The sequence below is a fragment of the Coregonus clupeaformis genome, chromosome 23, assembly GCF_020615455.1.
Source record: "Coregonus clupeaformis isolate EN_2021a chromosome 23, ASM2061545v1, whole genome shotgun sequence".
Classification (NCBI taxonomy): domain Eukaryota; kingdom Metazoa; phylum Chordata; class Actinopteri; order Salmoniformes; family Salmonidae; genus Coregonus; species Coregonus clupeaformis.
Genome location: NC_059214.1, coordinates 39,991,931 through 40,010,042, shown reverse-complemented (window position 1 = coordinate 40,010,042; position 18,112 = coordinate 39,991,931). Strand labels below are relative to the sequence as shown.

At 41.4% G+C, this 18,112-nt stretch overlaps 2 protein-coding genes across 5 annotated transcripts in view; both read left to right on the top strand.

The window, feature by feature from the left end:
• The first annotated feature begins 1,061 nt into the window (after positions 1–1,061).
• Positions 1,062–5,601, top strand: LOC121536313 (interleukin-1 receptor type 2). Of its 2 annotated transcripts, XM_041843587.1 has the most exons (10): positions 1,062–1,139; positions 2,574–2,661; positions 2,781–3,048; positions 3,287–3,455; positions 3,599–3,776; positions 3,977–4,069; positions 4,277–4,342; positions 4,448–4,583; positions 4,669–4,814; positions 5,185–5,601. In XM_041843587.1, exons 1-10 carry the CDS (start codon positions 1,122–1,124, stop codon positions 5,346–5,348), a joined length of 1,326 nt encoding a protein of 441 aa, XP_041699521.1. In that variant the 5' UTR covers positions 1,062–1,121; the 3' UTR covers positions 5,349–5,601. The 2 variants fall into 2 exon arrangements, with proteins under 2 accessions (XP_041699521.1, XP_041699520.1); XM_041843586.1 differs by lacking the exon at positions 1,062–1,139 and having other exon boundaries at positions 2,503–2,661.
• Positions 5,602–6,305: 704 nt separating this feature from the next.
• Positions 6,306–18,112, top strand: part of zmp:0000000936 (interleukin-1 receptor type 1) — a 39,973-nt gene continuing 28,166 nt past the window's right edge. The window contains exon 1 of one of the 3 annotated variants that reach the window (XM_041844653.2): positions 6,306–6,557. In XM_041844653.2, coding sequence (XP_041700587.2) covers positions 6,508–6,557 — 50 coding nt within the window. In that variant the 5' untranslated portion in view covers positions 6,306–6,507. Of the gene's footprint in view, positions 6,558–14,241; positions 14,314–18,112 lie in introns of those variants that run through there. The other 2 variants (XM_041844651.2, XM_041844650.2) reach the window with 2 other exon arrangements.

The window sequence follows — 18,112 nt, the reverse complement described above, 5'->3', positions numbered from 1 at the left end:
GTGACTAATATGAGTCTAATCTGGGGTAATAGCATGCTTATTATTACAGAATTGAGACAGGCAGTGAGTCAGACCCCTAACTAACTATGTGTGCTGTCACTCACCTGCTAAGTATCCTGGGGAATTTGATGGGCGTATGACACCCAACACCAAAAAAACACAGTTTAGTAATCTGGTGGACATGTACATGGCTGCACACGTATGCATGCACACGGACACACACGTACCACCCCACAGCTATGGGAGTTAAGTTACATTTAAAGTAATCCACACAGACAGACACACACAAACACTGCTTTTTACATCCCCTTTCTCTTGAATGTCATTGAATCTTTGCAGTGTGTTAGGGAACTGGATTGCTCAATCTGCTGTTTATTTCCTCAGTGTGACAGCATAACATGCCTGTGTTCTCATAAAGAAAATAAATAAATTGGTCATTTAGCAGACGCTCTTATCCAGAGCGACTTACAGGAGCAATTAGGGTTAAGTGCCTTGCTCAAGGGCACATCGACAGATTTTTCACCTAGTCGGCTCGGGGATTAGAACCAGCGACCATTCGGTTACTGGTACAACGCTCTTAACCACTAAGCTACCTGCCGCCCAAGAAAACATGTTTAAACAGCAGATGTCAAAGGGAAGAGGAAAATAACAGATGTAAACAGTTATACGCGATGTCTGTCTACTTCTACAACTACAAAGCAGTTAATTAAACTGAGGTTAACCAATACTGGGTTAAGTTGGGAAAATATATACATACGAGTACATTTGTACAGTACAAGCCAAACATACCTTATTGTCTTTGTGTATGTTTGTACTTTTAGTATGTAAAAAATAAATCAGGTGTATTGTGTGTGTGTGGGTGTTTTGTTTTGGAAGTGGTGAGATGTCTTCATCATAAGCTGAGCTGTCCATTTTATTGGGAAACGTCAGAAATTTCTATGCCGGGAGGGAAACCTTTAGAATTCGAGGTTCCCCCAAACGGCTAGTCTGACTGACAGTCACATGTATAAGAAGGACCATGTCACACTCAGAGGTCCACTCTGTCACTGTGTCTTCTAAACTCTGGTGGTGCGGATATACTGGAACCGAGCCACTGTCACTACCTCATCACTGTCACCACCATGGTCACCTGGGAAAACGTGAGTACTCATTAATTTCAGTAGTGGAAACTGTGTACAATACATAGAGCGAGTTGGGGTTAGTGCTTTAGAATAAGGAACACTTTATGAACTTTAGAATAAGGAACACTTTAGGAACTTTAGAATAAGGAACACTTTAGGAACTTTAGAATAAGGAACACTTTATGAACTTTAGAATAAGGAACACTTTAGGAACTTTAGAATAAGGAACACTTTAGGAACTTTAGAATAAGGAACACTTTAGGAACTTTAGAATAAGGAATACTTTATGAACTTTAGAATAAGGAATAGTAGGTAGATACTCAGCATTATTTAATTGTCTTTTGTCAATGCTATACATCAATACTATATTGATTTCAACTTTTAGTTTGTTCTGCTGTTGTTTTTATCAGTGTGGTCAGATATTTGCTGTTAAGACTTTTCTCACTATATTCAATATTTTACATGACAATATACACTGAGTGTACAAAACATTATATAGACTGACCAGGTGAATCCAGGTGAAAGCAAGGATCCCTTATTGATGTCACCTCTTAAATCCACTTCAATAAGTGTAGAGGAAGGGGAGGAGACAGGTTAAATAATGATTTCTAAGCCTGGAGACATGTATTTTGTATGTGTGCCATTCAGAGGGTGAATGGGCAAGACAAAAGATGTACGTTTCTTTGAACGGGTTATGTAGGTGCCAGGCGCACCAGTTTGAGTGCGTCAAGAACTGCAACATTGCCGGGTTTTTCACGCTCAACAGTTTCCCGTGTATATCAAGAATGGTCCACCACCCAAAGGACATCCAGCCATATTTACACAACTGTGAGAAGCATTGGAGTCAACATGGGCCAGCATCCCTGTGGAACGCTTTCAACACCTTTTAGAGTCCATGCCCCGATGAATTGAGGCTGTTCTAAAGGCAAAAGGGGGTGCAACTGGATATGAAGGTGTTCCTAATGTTTTGTACACCGTGTATTTCTATTTGGCATGGCGGCTTCACATTAGACCATGTCTACCTAGAGGCAGCTCTAGAATAAAGGTATATTACTGATATTATTAGTCTCTCCATGAGAAGCAGTGAGCAGGTACTCTTCTATTAGATCAGCTGACTTCAGAATTACATAAAATCACATTCCTGCAGAACATGGATTTGCTATTATATAATTTAGTGAACTGAAACTTTGACATCACACTTTTTTATAACTTCCGGCAGTATAGATAGATACCGAGTTTTACCCTCTGAGTTCCATTTCATCAGAATTACCCCTTTGTCAGCAACTTCTGTCTGTGTGGGTGTGTCAAAAAGATAATGATGTCACGTTACTTTTTTAAGGCAAGTTAAAAGTCCCCTGATCTCACAGACATACACACTCCAACATTACAAAGTAGCATGTGATTATAACAACACTCTGGATGCAAGGTCTACACGTGTTATTATTCCTCCAGTATGCCATGGTTATCCTCAGTCTGCTCTCGGCGTTGTTCATCGCTCACTCTGCCTGTGGACGACGGCTACCTCCGCTACCTATGATAGGTAAGTGTCTGTCTCTCTTTCTGTCTCGTACATTTGCATCTATAAATGCATGTGACTCATCTATGACTTATTCCTAAGAATGTATAAATTAATTGATTGTAACTGATGTGTTTCTCCAGATGGCTGTTTCAGGGTGTCTCCAGAGCCGGAGGTGTTCCGTGTGCAGGGTGAAGCGGTGGTCCTGAGCTGCTTTGGTTTTGACAGGGTCCTCCAGATACGATTCCCCAAGGCTAAGGCGGGTTACACCTATGTCGTCGCCAAGGGAAATGGGAAGGAGGGCATTGACCCTGAGGAGGGGGAAGAGGGGCGGGTCCTGCAGCGTGAGCGACAGCTGTGGCTCCTCCCAGCTCGAACTTCTGACTCCGGAGAGTACTCCTGCATCTACAGGTGGATAAATAGTCACAGCCATTTGCATAAGGCTTTCCCTTTAGTTACTTACTTTTACTTTAGTTATTGTACAGTATGTAAATATATCTACCTGTCGTATATTGATGTCTGTCAGTTTAACACTTTATTTCAATTTTGACATGGACAATGTCATGGAATATCTAACATATCCTAGGCCAGGTTATATCCTGTATTATCAGTGCTCAATATGTATTGCTTTTTCTCCTGTCATTTTCAGAAATGACACATTATGTGTAACTGGAAGCATCACTCTACAAGTTTATGAGACCAAGCAAACTGATATTGAGAAGTTGTCTTATCCCATCTCTACACGCGTGGGAAACAATGTGTCAATCAGCTGTCCTCATTTTGAGTTCAACAGGACTGACGAAATAGAGTGGTATAAGGTGTGTGCAAACAATAGACTACCTTCATTGAAGTCTTCCTTTATGGTCTGTTTTGTAGTTTGTGCGTGCGTGCGTGTAGCTATGAACCATCTACCTAAAGCATGTCTGGAGTTTTCTTTATTCAACTGTTTCCATTCACACAGGATTCCAGCCTGACAGTGCTTCCTGTTGGCAGTGGGCGCTACCACAGACAGAGACCAGACTTGATCCATATCTCAGACGTGAGGCCAGCAGACCAGGGCTTCTACACCTGTCAGCTTAGAGTCCACGTCAACAACCTCCAGTACACAGTCAGCAGGACCATGAATCTCTATGTAAAAGGTGGAATACCACAGCACTACAACAATTTTATGAGAACCCACTGACTGAATCCTCTGAATACTTCTCCATAGTTGTCCCATCATTTGCTCAATATTTGCAACCCACCCTTTTGACAGTTGATGTGCTCTTGACTTATGTGCGGCTGTATTGGTCTACTATGTGTTGTAATGGTGGTGTGTTCTGTGGACCTCTCTCTCCAGTGCTTGACCCAGTTCCCTACACCCAGACCACCAGTCCCATCTTTGACCCAGACACAACCCCAACCCCTAACCCTGGTCTCAGCACTGTGGAATGTGAGTGAATCTATCGTTATGCGGCTCAGAAAACAAATGTCAATAACAGGACTTTCCAGTCTATTTTTGACCAATTCACCTCTTCAAAAGCATAAATTGCTTACTTAGTGTGAATCACTTTATGTTGTTGATAGTGTACTTATGCTTAGCCTAGTTTAGTAGTCTTGGTCCTGGCTTTGTCTAATGCCTGTTTCTTTCCTTTTTTAGACCCAGCAGTTGAGTCCCCCAAGATTGTGTCCCCTGTCAATGGAACAATCTTTGAAAGTCCATTGGGTGGGTGAATCCCATATGCATGCTCTGTTTAACTTGAAAACCTATGTTTTGATTTTGGCTTACCTCAGTGTTCTAACTGTACCACCTCTATCTAACCACATCCAGGCTCTATTTTGGAGATATCCTGCCAGGTTTTCACAGGAAGCCAATCAGCAGACGCCACAGTGGTCACATGGTTGGTGGACGGCCAGTCATTGGATTCGTCCAACCTTGGTGGGCGGGCTCTGATGAGTCAGAGGAGGTGATACATATTGCAAGTGTCTCTTTAATTGTGTACACATATAATGTGCAAGCAAGCTCATTGAAGATTCTTGCTTTGTTACCAGGGTAACCACAGTGGCTGGGGGTTGTTATGTTGAGGTGAAGCTGTACATCGTTGAGCTGTGTGAGGAGGACACAAGGGCGGAGCTGAAGTGTGTCACTCAAAACCAAGGAGGAAGACATGAGGTCATTGCACAGTTCAGAGTCGAAGGTAGGCCCAATCTCAACTAACATATGATACATGCACTAGACTGTTGGTTGGCTGAAAGCCCTGGTATATCAAACAATATACCACGGGTATGACATAAAATTACTTGTTTACTGTTCTAATTACGTTGGTAACCAGTTTATAATAGCAATAAGGCACCTCAGGGGTTTGTGGTATATACCACGCACGGCTAATGGCTGTATCCAGGAACTCTGCGTTGCGTCGTGCATAAGAACAGCCCTTAGCCATGGTATATTGGCCATATACCACACTTCCTCAGGCCTTATTGCTTAAATGTACCATTGATTATGTGATTGAAACTCAAAGCAAGCCATGAAATGTGTGTGTTTCACTCGCTCTCTCCCTCTCTCAGACCCCAGGTCCACATGGCTGATGGTGGGTGTAGCAGTGTCTGTTTGTTTCCTGACGGTGGTTTCCATCTTCCTTTACCTCCTCCTAAAACCCAGAGGAAAAGGTGACTACTTCCTGGCTCGACAGAACAGCACGTTTAGCTCCACTTTCAGCTCCACATTGTGAGTTGCAAACGTAAACATCTCCCAAGTGATCTCGCTGGTACATTGTGACTGAAATGTTCTACTTTTCTGTAGTTTTGTTGACATGTTTAGCATTACAATGACCCTACAGACCACATAACATAGCTTGACCCATGTTCACTCCCACTCATGGACTGGATAAGCACTCTCATACACAGTGTATACAAAAGTTGACTTAAAACAGAATGTATACAATGGAACATGTATTATTGTTATTAAATCATTTTTTAAATTAATCTCAAAATATTGTATTTTTATATGAACATGATCCATATTCTGATAAAGAATAAGGATCTGATGTGACAATGACAGAAGGTTCTGGTAGGCTACTGTATAAGAGCATTCACTCCTGTTCATCAGTGACCCGTGAACCACAACAGCAATAGTCACACAGGGATTCCAAATTAATAAGAAGTATCACAAAATTATATTTTAGGCCTACATATGACCATAATTATATTTGTATCATTATTTTTGGTGGAATGAAATGAAACCCCTTCCACCGTGTTATGGTGTACCTTTGCTAAGATACCACTAGATGGTGATACATTACAAGGTGATTAGACTCAACACTACATTTTCTGTGTGAAGTAAATCACAAAAGATTCTGACCTGAGTCATGCTGTGGTTAACAGTTTGAGGTAATATTATACAGCAAGTAAGAATGGAATGAGATTTACCCTGCTTTCTGTCTATTGTTCTCTCTCTATCTCTCCTTTTCTTCTCTCTCGCTCTCCCTCCTTTTCTCTCTCTCGCTATCTCTCCCTCCTTTTCTCTCTCTATCTATGTGCCTGTTGGTTTATAATAGCAATATAACAAATAACATACAGATAGGCGTGTCTCCCCTTTTTGGTGGAATCATTCCAGATTACAAGTCCCTCCTTGCAGTGTTGCTCAACACTGCATTCTTTGCTTTTGAGCAGAAAGGTTTCTTAAGATCCAGAAGAAATTGCAACACATTCTGCCCAGAAATACTCCCAGACTACAGAAGAGCTTCTGGTTGGGAAAATAGTGTTTTGGGGCATGTCTGATGCTTTTTAAATGTATCTTCTTCAATATAGCCTTTAGGTTAAAATTGAAGATGGTGTTTTTACAGTCGTTTACTAGACAAAGTACACTGTTTAATAGAACATGAACGTGACATGGACTTCAAGCTGTTTGGACAAGGCGTGGAACCAGAACTAAACTTCAGGTATACAAACTTTTCTGCTCTTTATCAGACGGCTAGGGAGGGATACTTTGGCACAGATCAGTCAATATGTCACTTTCTCTTTTCTGGTGGTGTGTCCATGCATAGTGTGTCCATGCATAGTGTTTTCAATGTATTTGTGTAGTATCTTATCTATGGTTGGTTGAAATTGTTTGTGTTGGTTTCATAACATTTAGGTTGGACTATTTCTCTTGAGGACAGCAAAACTATGTATAAACAAACCAAAACGCCAGAAGAGAATAAGAGAAAATTGGTAGTTGCATTTCCCCCTGCCCAAGTACTTACCACAGTGTGTGTGTGTGTCAGTGTGTGTCAGTGTGCATGGGTGCGTTTATGCATGTGTGTGGTCTGTGTGCACATGTGTGTGTGTTTGAGCGAGAGTCTGTGTGCACCTGTGAGTTTGTGACTGCACGGTAGGCCTTGAGGTTCCAAGAAGTGCATCTGTTGCTGTGAGCCTATGTGAGAGGTAGAAGACACTTCCTGGCTCCAGGACAGAAGATTGGAAGGGCCCCTTAAAGGGTAGGGGTGTCATATATCTTCTGACTCACACCTGTACCTCTGTGTGGCTAGGACTGGGGATTCTCTAATCCAATGGGGGAAATCCAGCTGAGGTTGTTTCACACCTCAAGAAAACAACCCGTAGCATCGTCTTGTCAACCTGAGGCACCTTCCTTAAAATCACACTTCAGCCAACCTGAAACCACACTCAGAGTGTGAAACGAAGTGGAGAGGAGCACCTTGGGTTTATCATCTCTAATCAAATCAAAATCTATTGGTCCCGTACACAGTTTACCAGATGTTATAGCGGGTGCAGCGAAATGCTTGTGTTACTAGCTCCTAACAGTGCAGTAAAATGTCAAACAAGTACACAAATAACCCAAAACTAAAAACGAGAAATCAAGAAATGTCAGAACGAATGCAAATAACTAAGAAGCCAAAGAAGGTCAATGTATTCATGTAGTATAGTAAGTGTTACTGCAAACTCAATAATCAATAGGCCATGTCAAAATATACATAGGTGATATTTGGGTGTCTGTGAATCGGGAGACACGGAGACCCAAACAATCTTAAGGAGAAGATGACGCAGACAGACATGGCAGCTCTGCTTCTAGCTCCTAAGCAACTTCGCAGTATTTTGTTTTTTTGTGTGTTATTTCTTACATTATTAGCCCAGACATTTTTTTGTGTTATTACATACAGCCGGAAATAATTACAAGCATTTTGCTACACTCGCAATAACATCTCCTAAATGTGTGTATGTGACCAATAACATTTTATTTGATTTTGAATCAAGGCAACAACATTACACTGAGTGTAAAAAAAAACCATTAAGGACACCTGCTCTTTCCATGACATAGACTGACCAGGTGAATCCAGGTGAAAGCTATGATCCCTTATTGATGTCAATTGTTAAATCCACTTCAATCAGTGTATATGAAGGGGAGGAGACATGTTAAAGAAGGATTTTTAAGCCTTGAGACAATTGATACATGGATTGTGTATGTGTGCCATTCAGAGGGTAAATGGGCAAGACAAAATATTGAAGTGCCTTTGAACGGGGTATGGTAGTAGGTGCCAGGCGCACCGGTTTGTGTCAAGAACTGCAACGCTGCTGGGTTTTTCACACTCAACAGTTTCCCATGTGTGTCAAGAATGGTTCACCATCCAAAGGACATCTAGCCAACTTGACACAACTGTGGGAAGCATGAGCCAGCATCCCTGTGGAATTGTCACGGTTTTGGCCGAGGCTGCTCCTCCTCCTTGTTCGGGCAGGTTTCGGCGGTCGTCGTCCCCGGAGTATTAGCTATCACCGTTTGATGTTTTCGATGTCTGTTTGGTTTTGTCAGATTGTGTACACCTGTTTCCTGTTTGGTTAATTATGTCTCCTATAAGTTTCTCGTTTGGTTAGTCTTGTGTTGTGTGTTATTGTCTGCCTGTCGATAGGAGCTGCGTGTTTTTGCTCTGTTTGTTTTGTTTGGTGTTTTTACGCATGGTTTGCGTAATCGCTCGCCTCTGTTTGTTTTCGAGGCCGTGTATTATATTTTGCACTTTTGACTATTATATTTTGCACTTTTCGTCTGTTGGACGAAGCCTCTGTGTCCTGCGCCTGACTCCTCCACCACATCCACATCAGTTCATTGACAGGAATGCTTTCGACACCTTGTAGTCCATGCCCCGACGTATTAAGGCTGTTCTGAGGGCAAAAGGGGGGAGGTGTATAATGTTGTTGCCTTGATTCTCTGTGTCTCCAGATTCACCTGTGTATATTTTGACATGGCTTATTGATTAACGAGACACACTATTTATCTTATTATTAGTATTATGTTGTGCTATAATTTGCCATTTACCTTGAAACATATTATCATTGTAAGTTTTATACATTGTTGCATCTCAATGGGCCACTAGGCTATACGGTAAATAGGAGCTATGTGCAATGGTCAGGTCTCTCTGAGTAAGACGTCAGCTTGATGTCGACATTTCAGTCACCTGTTCTCATCCTGTACAATGGATTAAAGTGAGCTAAAATAAATCAATCTCTGTTTTTTTGTTGTTGAGTGCTTCAAGTCGTTTCTATCTCGAATTAGTCCTTTTGGAGGTTTTTGTTGGTAAGCCATTATCATGAGTTTTTCCATTGTTGATGAGCACCCCTCCTTTCCTTTGTTTGCTGAAGCACGAAGGCCCACCTGAACTGTTACTGCAAACTGTTGGTACACTGGGGCTTATTATGAAGCATTAAGCTAACCATTAGGTAGGACTAACAGCAGGTTTCAAGTTAGTTTTGATATACAGTACCTTGCAAAAGTATTCAGACCCCTTGGATTTCTTAACATTTTATTTAGTTATAAAGTGGGATAAAAGTTTATATAATGGTCATTTTTGTCAACAATCTACCAAAAATACTCTGTCAAAGTGGAAGAAAAATTCTAATATTTTAAAAAGATTAATACAATTTTAATAACTAAAATATAGTCGTTGCATAAGTATTCAGCTCCCTGAGTCAATACATATTAGAAACACATTTGGCATCGATTACAGCTGTGATTCTCCTTGGGGAAGTCTATAAGATTTTTGCACACCTGGATTGGGCAATATTTGCCCATTATTCTTTAAAAAATTATTCAAGCTCTGTCAAGATGTTGGGGATCAAGGCTAGACAGCAATTTTCAAGTCTTGCCATAGATTTTCAAGCAGATTTAAGTCAAAACTATAACTTGGCCACTGATGAACATTCACTGTCTTTTTGGTAAGCAACTCCAGTGTAGATTTGGCCTTGTGTTGTAGGTTATTGTCCTGCTGAAAGGTGAATTCCTCTCCCAGTCTCTGGTGTAAAGCAGACCGAAGCAGGTTTTCCTCTAGGATTTTGTTGTGCTTAGCTCCATCCCGTTTCTTTTCATCCTGAAAAACTCTCCAGTATTTGCCGATGACAAGCATACCCATACCATGATGCAGCCACAACCATGCTTGAAAATAAGGAGGCAGTATATCAATTATGTGTTATGTTCAATTTGCACCAAACATAAGGCTTTGAATTTAGGCCAAAAAGGGTATTCATTTGCTGTGTTTTTTTGCAGTATTACTTTAGTGCCTTGTTGCATACAAGATGCATGTTTTGGAATATTACTCTGTATATTTTTGTATTCTTCTTTTCACTCTGTCATTTAGGTCATTATTGTGGAGTCACTACAATCCTCAGTATTCTCCCATCACAGCCATTGAACTCTGTAGCTGTTTTAAAATCACCAATGGCCTCATGGTAACATCCCTGAGCAGTTTCCTTCGTGTCCTGCAGCTCAGTTCAGAAGGACGACTGTATCTGTGATGTGTCTGGGCGATTTAATTCATACAGTGTCTTCAGAAAGTATTCATACCCCTTGACTTATTCCACATTTTGTTGTATTACAGCCTGAATTACAAATGGATTAAATATATATTTTTCTCTCACCCATCTACACACAATACACCATAATGACAAAGTGAATACATGTTTTTAGAAATGTATGCACATTTATTTGAAATGAAATACAGAAATATCTCATTTACAAACAAGGCCCTGCATGGTCAATCCGATGTCTGTAGCGGCCGTACAGCATTTACTGCGAAACGGCCTCTGCAGAAGTCAGGACATTCATACTTCTTGCGCTTCATTTAGCAAAGCAGAGCTGTTGTGAAGGAAGTTGTCAAGGAAGTGAGTGTTTATACAGGACCTCCCGCCGCCACCTACCGTCAACCAATCATGTTAATGCGGAGCTACACGGAGCTATACGGAGCCCTGCACATTGTTACAAGATTTGGGAGGTGCACGATAATGTGGTATGGAGCTGGATTTGGCCTCTGCATGCCTCCGGAGGCTTCGCAATTGCGTCACACTCTCCATAAGGAGCCTCCGACCACATTTACGGATCAAGCATAAATTGGCTTTAAGTATTCACACTCCTGAGTCAATACATGTTAGAATCACCTTTGGAAGCAATTACAGCTGTGAGTCTTTCTGGGTAAGTCTCTAAGAGCTTTGCATACCTGGATTGTACAATATTTGCACATTATTATTTTTTTAATTATTCAAGCTCTGTCAAGTTGGTTGTTGATCATTGCTAGACAGCCATTTTCAAGTCATTTTTAGCTGATTTTTAATGGAATATCTACATAGGCGTACAGAGGCCCATTATCAGCAACCATCAGTTCCAATGGCACGTTGTGTTTGCTAATCCAAGTTTATCATTTTAAAAGGCTAATTGATCATTAGAAACCCCTTTTGCAATTATGTTAGCACAGCTGAAAACTGTTGTGCTGATTAAAGAAGCAATAAAACGGCCATTCTTGAGACTAGTTGAGTATCTGGAGCATTAGCAATTGTGGGTTCGATTACAGGCTCAAAATGACCAGAAACCTTCTTCTGAAACTCGTCAGTCTATTCTTGTTCTGAGAAATGAAGGCTCCAGGAGGCTGACATTCTAGGCAGAGTTGCAAAGAAAAAAGCCATATCTCAGACTGGCCAATAAAAAGAAAAGATTAAGATGGGCAGTCTGAGATAGGGCTTTTTCTTTGCAACTCTGCCTAAAAGGTCAGCATCCCGGAGTCGCCTCTTCACTGTTGACGTTGAGACTGGTGTTTTGCGGATACTATTTAATGAAGCTGCCAGTTGAGGACCTGTGAGGCGCCTGTTTCTCAAACTAGACACTCTAATGTACAGTATTTGTCCTCTTGCTCAGTTGTGCACCGAGGCCTCCCACTCCTCTTTCTATTCTGGTTAGAGCCAGTTTGCGCTGTTCTGTGAAGGGAGTAGTGCACAGCATTGTACGAGATCTTCCATTTCTTGGCAATTTCTAAGTGACCCCAAACTTTTGAACGGTAGTGTATATATACACTACGTCAAAAGTTTGGACACACCTACTCATTCAAGGGTTTTTCTTTATTTTTAGTATTTTTTACATTGTAGAATAATAGTGAAGGCATCAAAACAATGAAATAACACTTATGGAATCATGAAGTAACCAAAAAAGCCACCCTTTGCCTTGATGACAGCTTTGCACACTCTTGGCATTCTCTCAACCAGCTTCACCTGGAATACTTTTCCAACAGTCTTGATGGAGTTCCCACATATGCTGAGCACTTGTTGGCTGCTTTTCCTTTACTCTGCCGTCTGACTCATCCCAAACCATCTCAATTGGGTTGAGGTTGGGGGATTGTGGAGGCCAGGTCATCTGATGCAGCACTCCATCACTCTCCTTCTTGGTAAAATAGCCCTTACACAGCCTGGAGGTGTGTTGGGTCATTGTCCTGTTGAAAAACAAATGATAGTCCCACTAACCCCAAACCAGATAGGATGGCGTATCGCTGCAGAATGCTGTGGTAGCCATGCTGGTCAAGTGTGCCTTGAATTCTAAATAAATCACAGACAGTGTCACCAGCAAAGCACCCCCACACCATAACACCTCCTCCTCCATGCTTTATGGTGGGAACTACACAATGCGGAGATCGTCCGTTCACCCACACCACGTCTCACAAAGACACAGTGGTTGGAACCAAAAATCTCACATTTGGACTCCAGACCAAAGGACACATTTCCACCAGTCTAATGTCCATTGCTCATAGGTCTTGGCCCAAGCAGGTCTCTTCTTATTATTGGTGTCCTTTAGTAGTTGTTTCTTTGCAGCAATTCGACCATGAAGGCCTGATTCACACAGTCCCCTCTGAACAGTTGATGTTGAGATGTGTCTGTTACTTGAACTCTGTGAAGCATTTATTTGGGCTGCAATTTCTGAGGCTTGTAACTCTAATTAACTTATCCTCTGCAGCAGAGGTAACTCTGGGTCTTCCATTCCTGTGGCAGTCCTCATGAGAGCCAGTTTCATCATAGCGCTTGATTGTTTTTACGACTGCACTTGAAGAAACGTTCAAAGTTCTTGAAATGTTCCGTATTGACTGACCTTCATGTCTTAAAGTAATGATGGACTGTCGTTTCTCTTTGCTTATTTGAGCTGTTCTTGACATAATATGGACTTGGTCTTTTACCAAATAGGGCTATCTTCTGTATACCCCCCTACCTTGTCACAACACAACTGATTGGCTAAAACACATTAAGAAGGAAAGAAATTCCACAAATTAACTTTTAAGTGAAATGCATTCCAGGTGACTACCTCATGAAGCTGGTTGAGATAATGCCAAGAGTGTGCAAAGCTGTCATCAAGGCAAAGGGTGGGTATTTGAAGAATCTCAAATATAAAATATATTTTGATTTGTTTAACACTTTTTTGGTTACTACATGATTCCATATGTGTTATTTCATAGTTTTGATGTCTTCACTATTATTCTACAATGTAAGAAATTGTAAAAATAAAGAAAAACCCTTGAATTAGTTGGAGTGTCCAAACTTTTGACTGGTAGTGTATATACATACCCTTTTAAAATATATATATTTTCCTTTATTACTTTCTAACCCTACCACCCCTCCCCTAATTGGAGTAAACTAGTGAACAACAACGCTAAGGCTCTACTTCCAGCTTATACATAATATATTCATTTTATGGACACAGTCAATTTTACAATAGTTCTATTTTGTTTGTTTTTACTCCTGAACTTCCTCTACCCTCAACCTCTCCGATCATTTTCATGTCCATACGGTTTGCTTGTAACTTATTATGTGATTTGTTGAGCCAAATTTGACTCCTGAACTAATTTAGGCTTGCCTAAATTAAGGGACTGAATACTTACGCAATGACTATATTTTAGTTATGAATTTTGTATCTTAAAAAATATATATCTTCCACTTTGACATTATAGAGTAATTTGTATAGATTCTTGACAAAAAATGACAATTAAATCCATTTTAGTCCCACTTTGTAACACAATAAAATGTGAAGAAATCCACAAGGCACTAAGAGTAAAACGTTATGGATTTTAGAATGGTCCAGCAGCTATGTGATAAGGCTCACCTGGCTACCAAGTAGCAACTCCACCGTTGGGCTCCTTGTGGTCACGCAACTGCACTGGCTCTTTAACTAGTCCCCAGCATGCAGCTCTGCCTAGAGGCCCTCTAATGGTTCAGAATGAATTTGTGTGGATAATGCTTGTAGTCCCTGTGATGCAGCTACTGTGATATCATTGGTTGAGCTTCATCCCAGGACCTCCTGCTGAGGTCAAGCCAGGCTTCCTCTCTAGGCTGGACTCCTAAAGAGAACACAGGCTTCCTTTCGCTTTTTTGCAACCGCTCCTGTGTGGATCCCTGCAGTGCGGATAGGTGAGGACATTCCCTCTGTTTTTGTGACTGAAGCGTCATATGTAAAAAAGAATGCTACTAAAAAATCCTGCATAGGTTAACCAGTGATAGGTACAGAATATAACTTTAACCATTTGTTTCTTGCAAGATTAATAATCTTTGAGATTTCAGGATTTTTAGGAACTCCCTCATGGTGTTGTAACTCTTACCACAAATGGCACACTTCCTGTTGTCATTGTTTTGCTTGGAGAGCATTGTTTTGAAGCCTTGGATACCCTCCACAAATGAATTCCTCAATCAGGCATTTGTGCTATGTGTGCAAGAAAGATTAGCCTTACCTATCTTACCATGTGCATTGCTATAGTGCTAAGAATGTGTTAGTGGTTCCTAGTTTGTACTTTGTATGTTCACGCATGCAGAGTTGTGGCCTTGTGTGATGACTGATGAGCAACCGGCTTAAACTGTCAACCCCAGGAGTGGAATTTCTGGTATTGTCTAGTGGTGTGTGTGGTTGACATAGGAGTAGAGTATTGACTAGGATTCAATCAGTTAGTTGACTTTTTTGTAATGTGTTGATGTTCTTCTTGATGTTGTTTTGTGAGTTGCGTTTTATAGTCTGCTGTGCTTTCCCCCCAGACCAAATATGCTCTTTGTTTTAGTCAATCACATCTCTAACATCATTTATCAGATTCATTGTGAGATTCACATTTAACATTTAAGTCATTTAGCAGACGCACTTATCCAGAGCGACTTACAGGAGCAATTAGGGTTAAGTGCCTTGCTCAAGGGCACATCGACAGATTTTTCACCTAGTCGGCTCGGGGATTAGAACCAGCGAACTTTCGGTTACTGGCACAACGCTCTTAACCACTAAGCTACCTGCCTCGTCTCACGAGAGAGCTTTCCCGCCATCCATTTCAATAGGCAGACATCGTTACTGTAGTAAGTGAACTGAAGACGTTAAGTGGCCATTTCTTTGGGATATAAAGGCCATTGGGAGTGATTACCAAGCTTCCGACAGTCTGTCACATTGAGTTGCCTTCCATCATCTCAATATCTGGATATTCCCACAGGACCCTTCTGTCTCTCTGATCCAATCATGATAATGGTTGATACATAAAGATGAATAAAAAAATAAAAAAGTGTTTTCCCCCAGATACGTTGAAACAACACAGTTAGGTACAGTAAACATACTGTAGGTGAGAGTGCTTGTTGTCAATTATCCCCACCTTGTAGCAGGGCGTGTGCCCTATGTGAACAAGCCAATGCGTGTCGCGGCTGTAGATTCTTTGCAGGTATGTTCTGGTCACTGTATAATTTTTCTCGATTAGCTTTCAGACACAGTAGAATGACACCCTTTTAGATTAGCCCATTCATGTCATACTTGCTCACATTGCTGAGCAAACATTTAATCTGCAAACTGCTTTATCTTTTAACTCTGATATTAGGTTATCTATAATGACTTACAGGCAGCTGAGACATTGACCTACGGTGACAGTTTCAAATCACAGCTAGTACAATATTGTCATACACTACAGTACTCATAAACACTCTTCATGCAACACACAATCCTTCACATATGCAGTAGTTGTCTTTTGAAACCCAGTTTTGGTCAACGTTTTAAGAGTAGATCATGAGGGTGTTGTTTACAGGTGTTGTGTAGATGTTGTGTATAGGTTGTTTATATGTTGTTTATAGGTTGTGTACACATGTTGTGTAGAGGTTGTGTACACATGTAGTGTAGAGGTTGTGTAAACATTTGGGTAGAAGTTGTGTACAGATGTTGTGTAGTTTTTGTGTATGCGTGTTGTGTAGAGGTTGTGTAGAGGTTATGTACACTTGTTGTGTAGAGGTTGGGTACTCTGGCAGATGCAAGAGGGTTCATGCTCCCTTTTTTCTTGTCATTTCTCGTAACTTCGGCCCTGAAAACTGACGGTAAAAGTCCAACTGGCTATGTTGTGTCTGTTATGACAAACAGCACCACTCACTGTGTACACAGAGTAAACTAAACTAAACAGCCCTGCTCTGGCCGTTTGACGTTATGTAATCACACATTTCACAAATGTGTTCAGTTAAGGGCTCTTGCACCACCACAGCAGGTACTTTTTACCACGTGAGCATGTTCTGTTCTACACCTGGGACTTGTTCAGTAGGATATATACATTTTTTAAATGGCCAGTTATTACCTGACCTTGCCCAAAAAGAACACAAATGTTTGTTTTATTATGCAAAACATTATGTTACGCTGTGCCCTACTGAACACAACACTGGGTGTGTTTTTGGACGGGTTGGAAATGGCCATGAAAGTTGATGCCCTATTTTACCCTAGAGTGAATCTTAAAGTACAGGAAATGTGAAAGTGCCAGAGTCTATTACTGGATATGTCTGAATCCATAGTGGAACCAACCCCCTTCAGTCAAATAAAGAAGCAAAACAAGACAGAACTTGTTCAGACAAGGTTTCTGACGGTTAGTGAGTCACAACCCTTGGCCCCTGTATCCTGCATGTCCCTCCAACGCCTAGTCCTATCCTCTCTCTTCCCACACTCCTCTCTGTCTGTGCCTGTCCCAGCCAGCACTGTCATTACCCCTCCTCCCTCCTCCTCCTCCTCCTCCCACTCCAGGCTCTTTTTATTTCCCATGATTTTATATTTATACATTTTTCTTTCCATTCCCCTGTTTTCTGCAAAACCAAGACTGCTAAGTGGTTCTACTTCAACATGTTTTCAGTTGTATTTCCTCTCTCTAAACTAGGTGTACTGGAATACTGGAACTCCAATTTTTTCTTTGACACTAAACTAATCTAACCTGATAATGTTTATCAAACCTATTTATTTCTGTTTGTTGGCACAATTCATTTTAATTCTCAGTCTGTGTACACCTTTTGCTATTTATTTATTTCTTATCAGTTAGCTGTAATATCTCTATCAGTGTGTTTTCCTGTGGATGTGCTGAGAGGTAGATAGGGCAGAGAAAGCATTTCCTGTATTGCACCACCAATCATGGTGGTCGACACCACGCCGATAAGATTCTGGCGCCTACTACCACTCTTGTTTCCATATCCTGTAGTGCAGAGGTAGGCAACTAGATTCAGCCGTGGGCAGGTTTTTGTTGGAGCGGATGGTCGGGGGGCCGGAACATAATAATAATAATTTGTACACTGCAAATTGACCCAAACTAAGCCCATAAAGAGATTGTATTTGAAAAGAACAATAATTTCATACCTTGATTACATTGAGACACTGTCACATCTCCTCCCGTTGCTCCCCTCCGGCGCTCTGATTCGCCGGTCTACTGAGCCACCCGTCTGAGCGCACCACCTCGGCAACACAGGAATGGAAACCCAACGCACCATAATCACCTCCAGCGCACTTGCACCTCATCTCATCACCACCACTATATAGCCCTGAACTGTTCAGTCATTGTTGTGTGTAATTGTTAGCGTCGTGTCGTTTACTCGCGCCTTGTTATTCTCATTGTTAAGTAAACCTTTCCCTTGTTGATTCCTGCGTCTGCGTCCTGCCTCTTCGTATCCTCAGTACTCGTCACAGAATTACACACCTCTCACAAAAATGGATTCAGCAGGTAATCCTCCTGGAGTTTCCCAGCGCCTCGACCAGCACCAGCAGCAGCTTGTCCAGTTGAACGCCACCATGCAGAAAGTGCTCCAAACTCTGCATAATCTGCCCAGCGCTCCCATTCCACCTCAGGGAGCGGCGAGTGCACCTAGTCCACCTGTTCCCGTGCTATCACCAACTTCTGAGGGACCCCTCGCCCTACCGGAGTGCTATGACGGTAAAACTACTAAATGTAGCGGCTTC

What these genes read in the sequence shown, in the direction of transcription:
- LOC121536313 (XM_041843586.1), top strand. Translation starts at nt 2,541, where the DNA reads ATGCAAGGTCTACACGTGTTATTATTCCTCCAGTATGCCATGGTTATC. An exon ending in AATCTTTGAAAGTCCATTGG is followed by an intron (nt 4,343 to 4,447) that starts GTGGGTGAATCC and finishes AACCACATCCAG; the next exon opens with GCTCTATTTTGGAGATATCC. An exon ending in TGCACAGTTCAGAGTCGAAG is followed by an intron (nt 4,815 to 5,184) that starts GTAGGCCCAATC and finishes TCCCTCTCTCAG; the next exon opens with ACCCCAGGTCCACATGGCTG.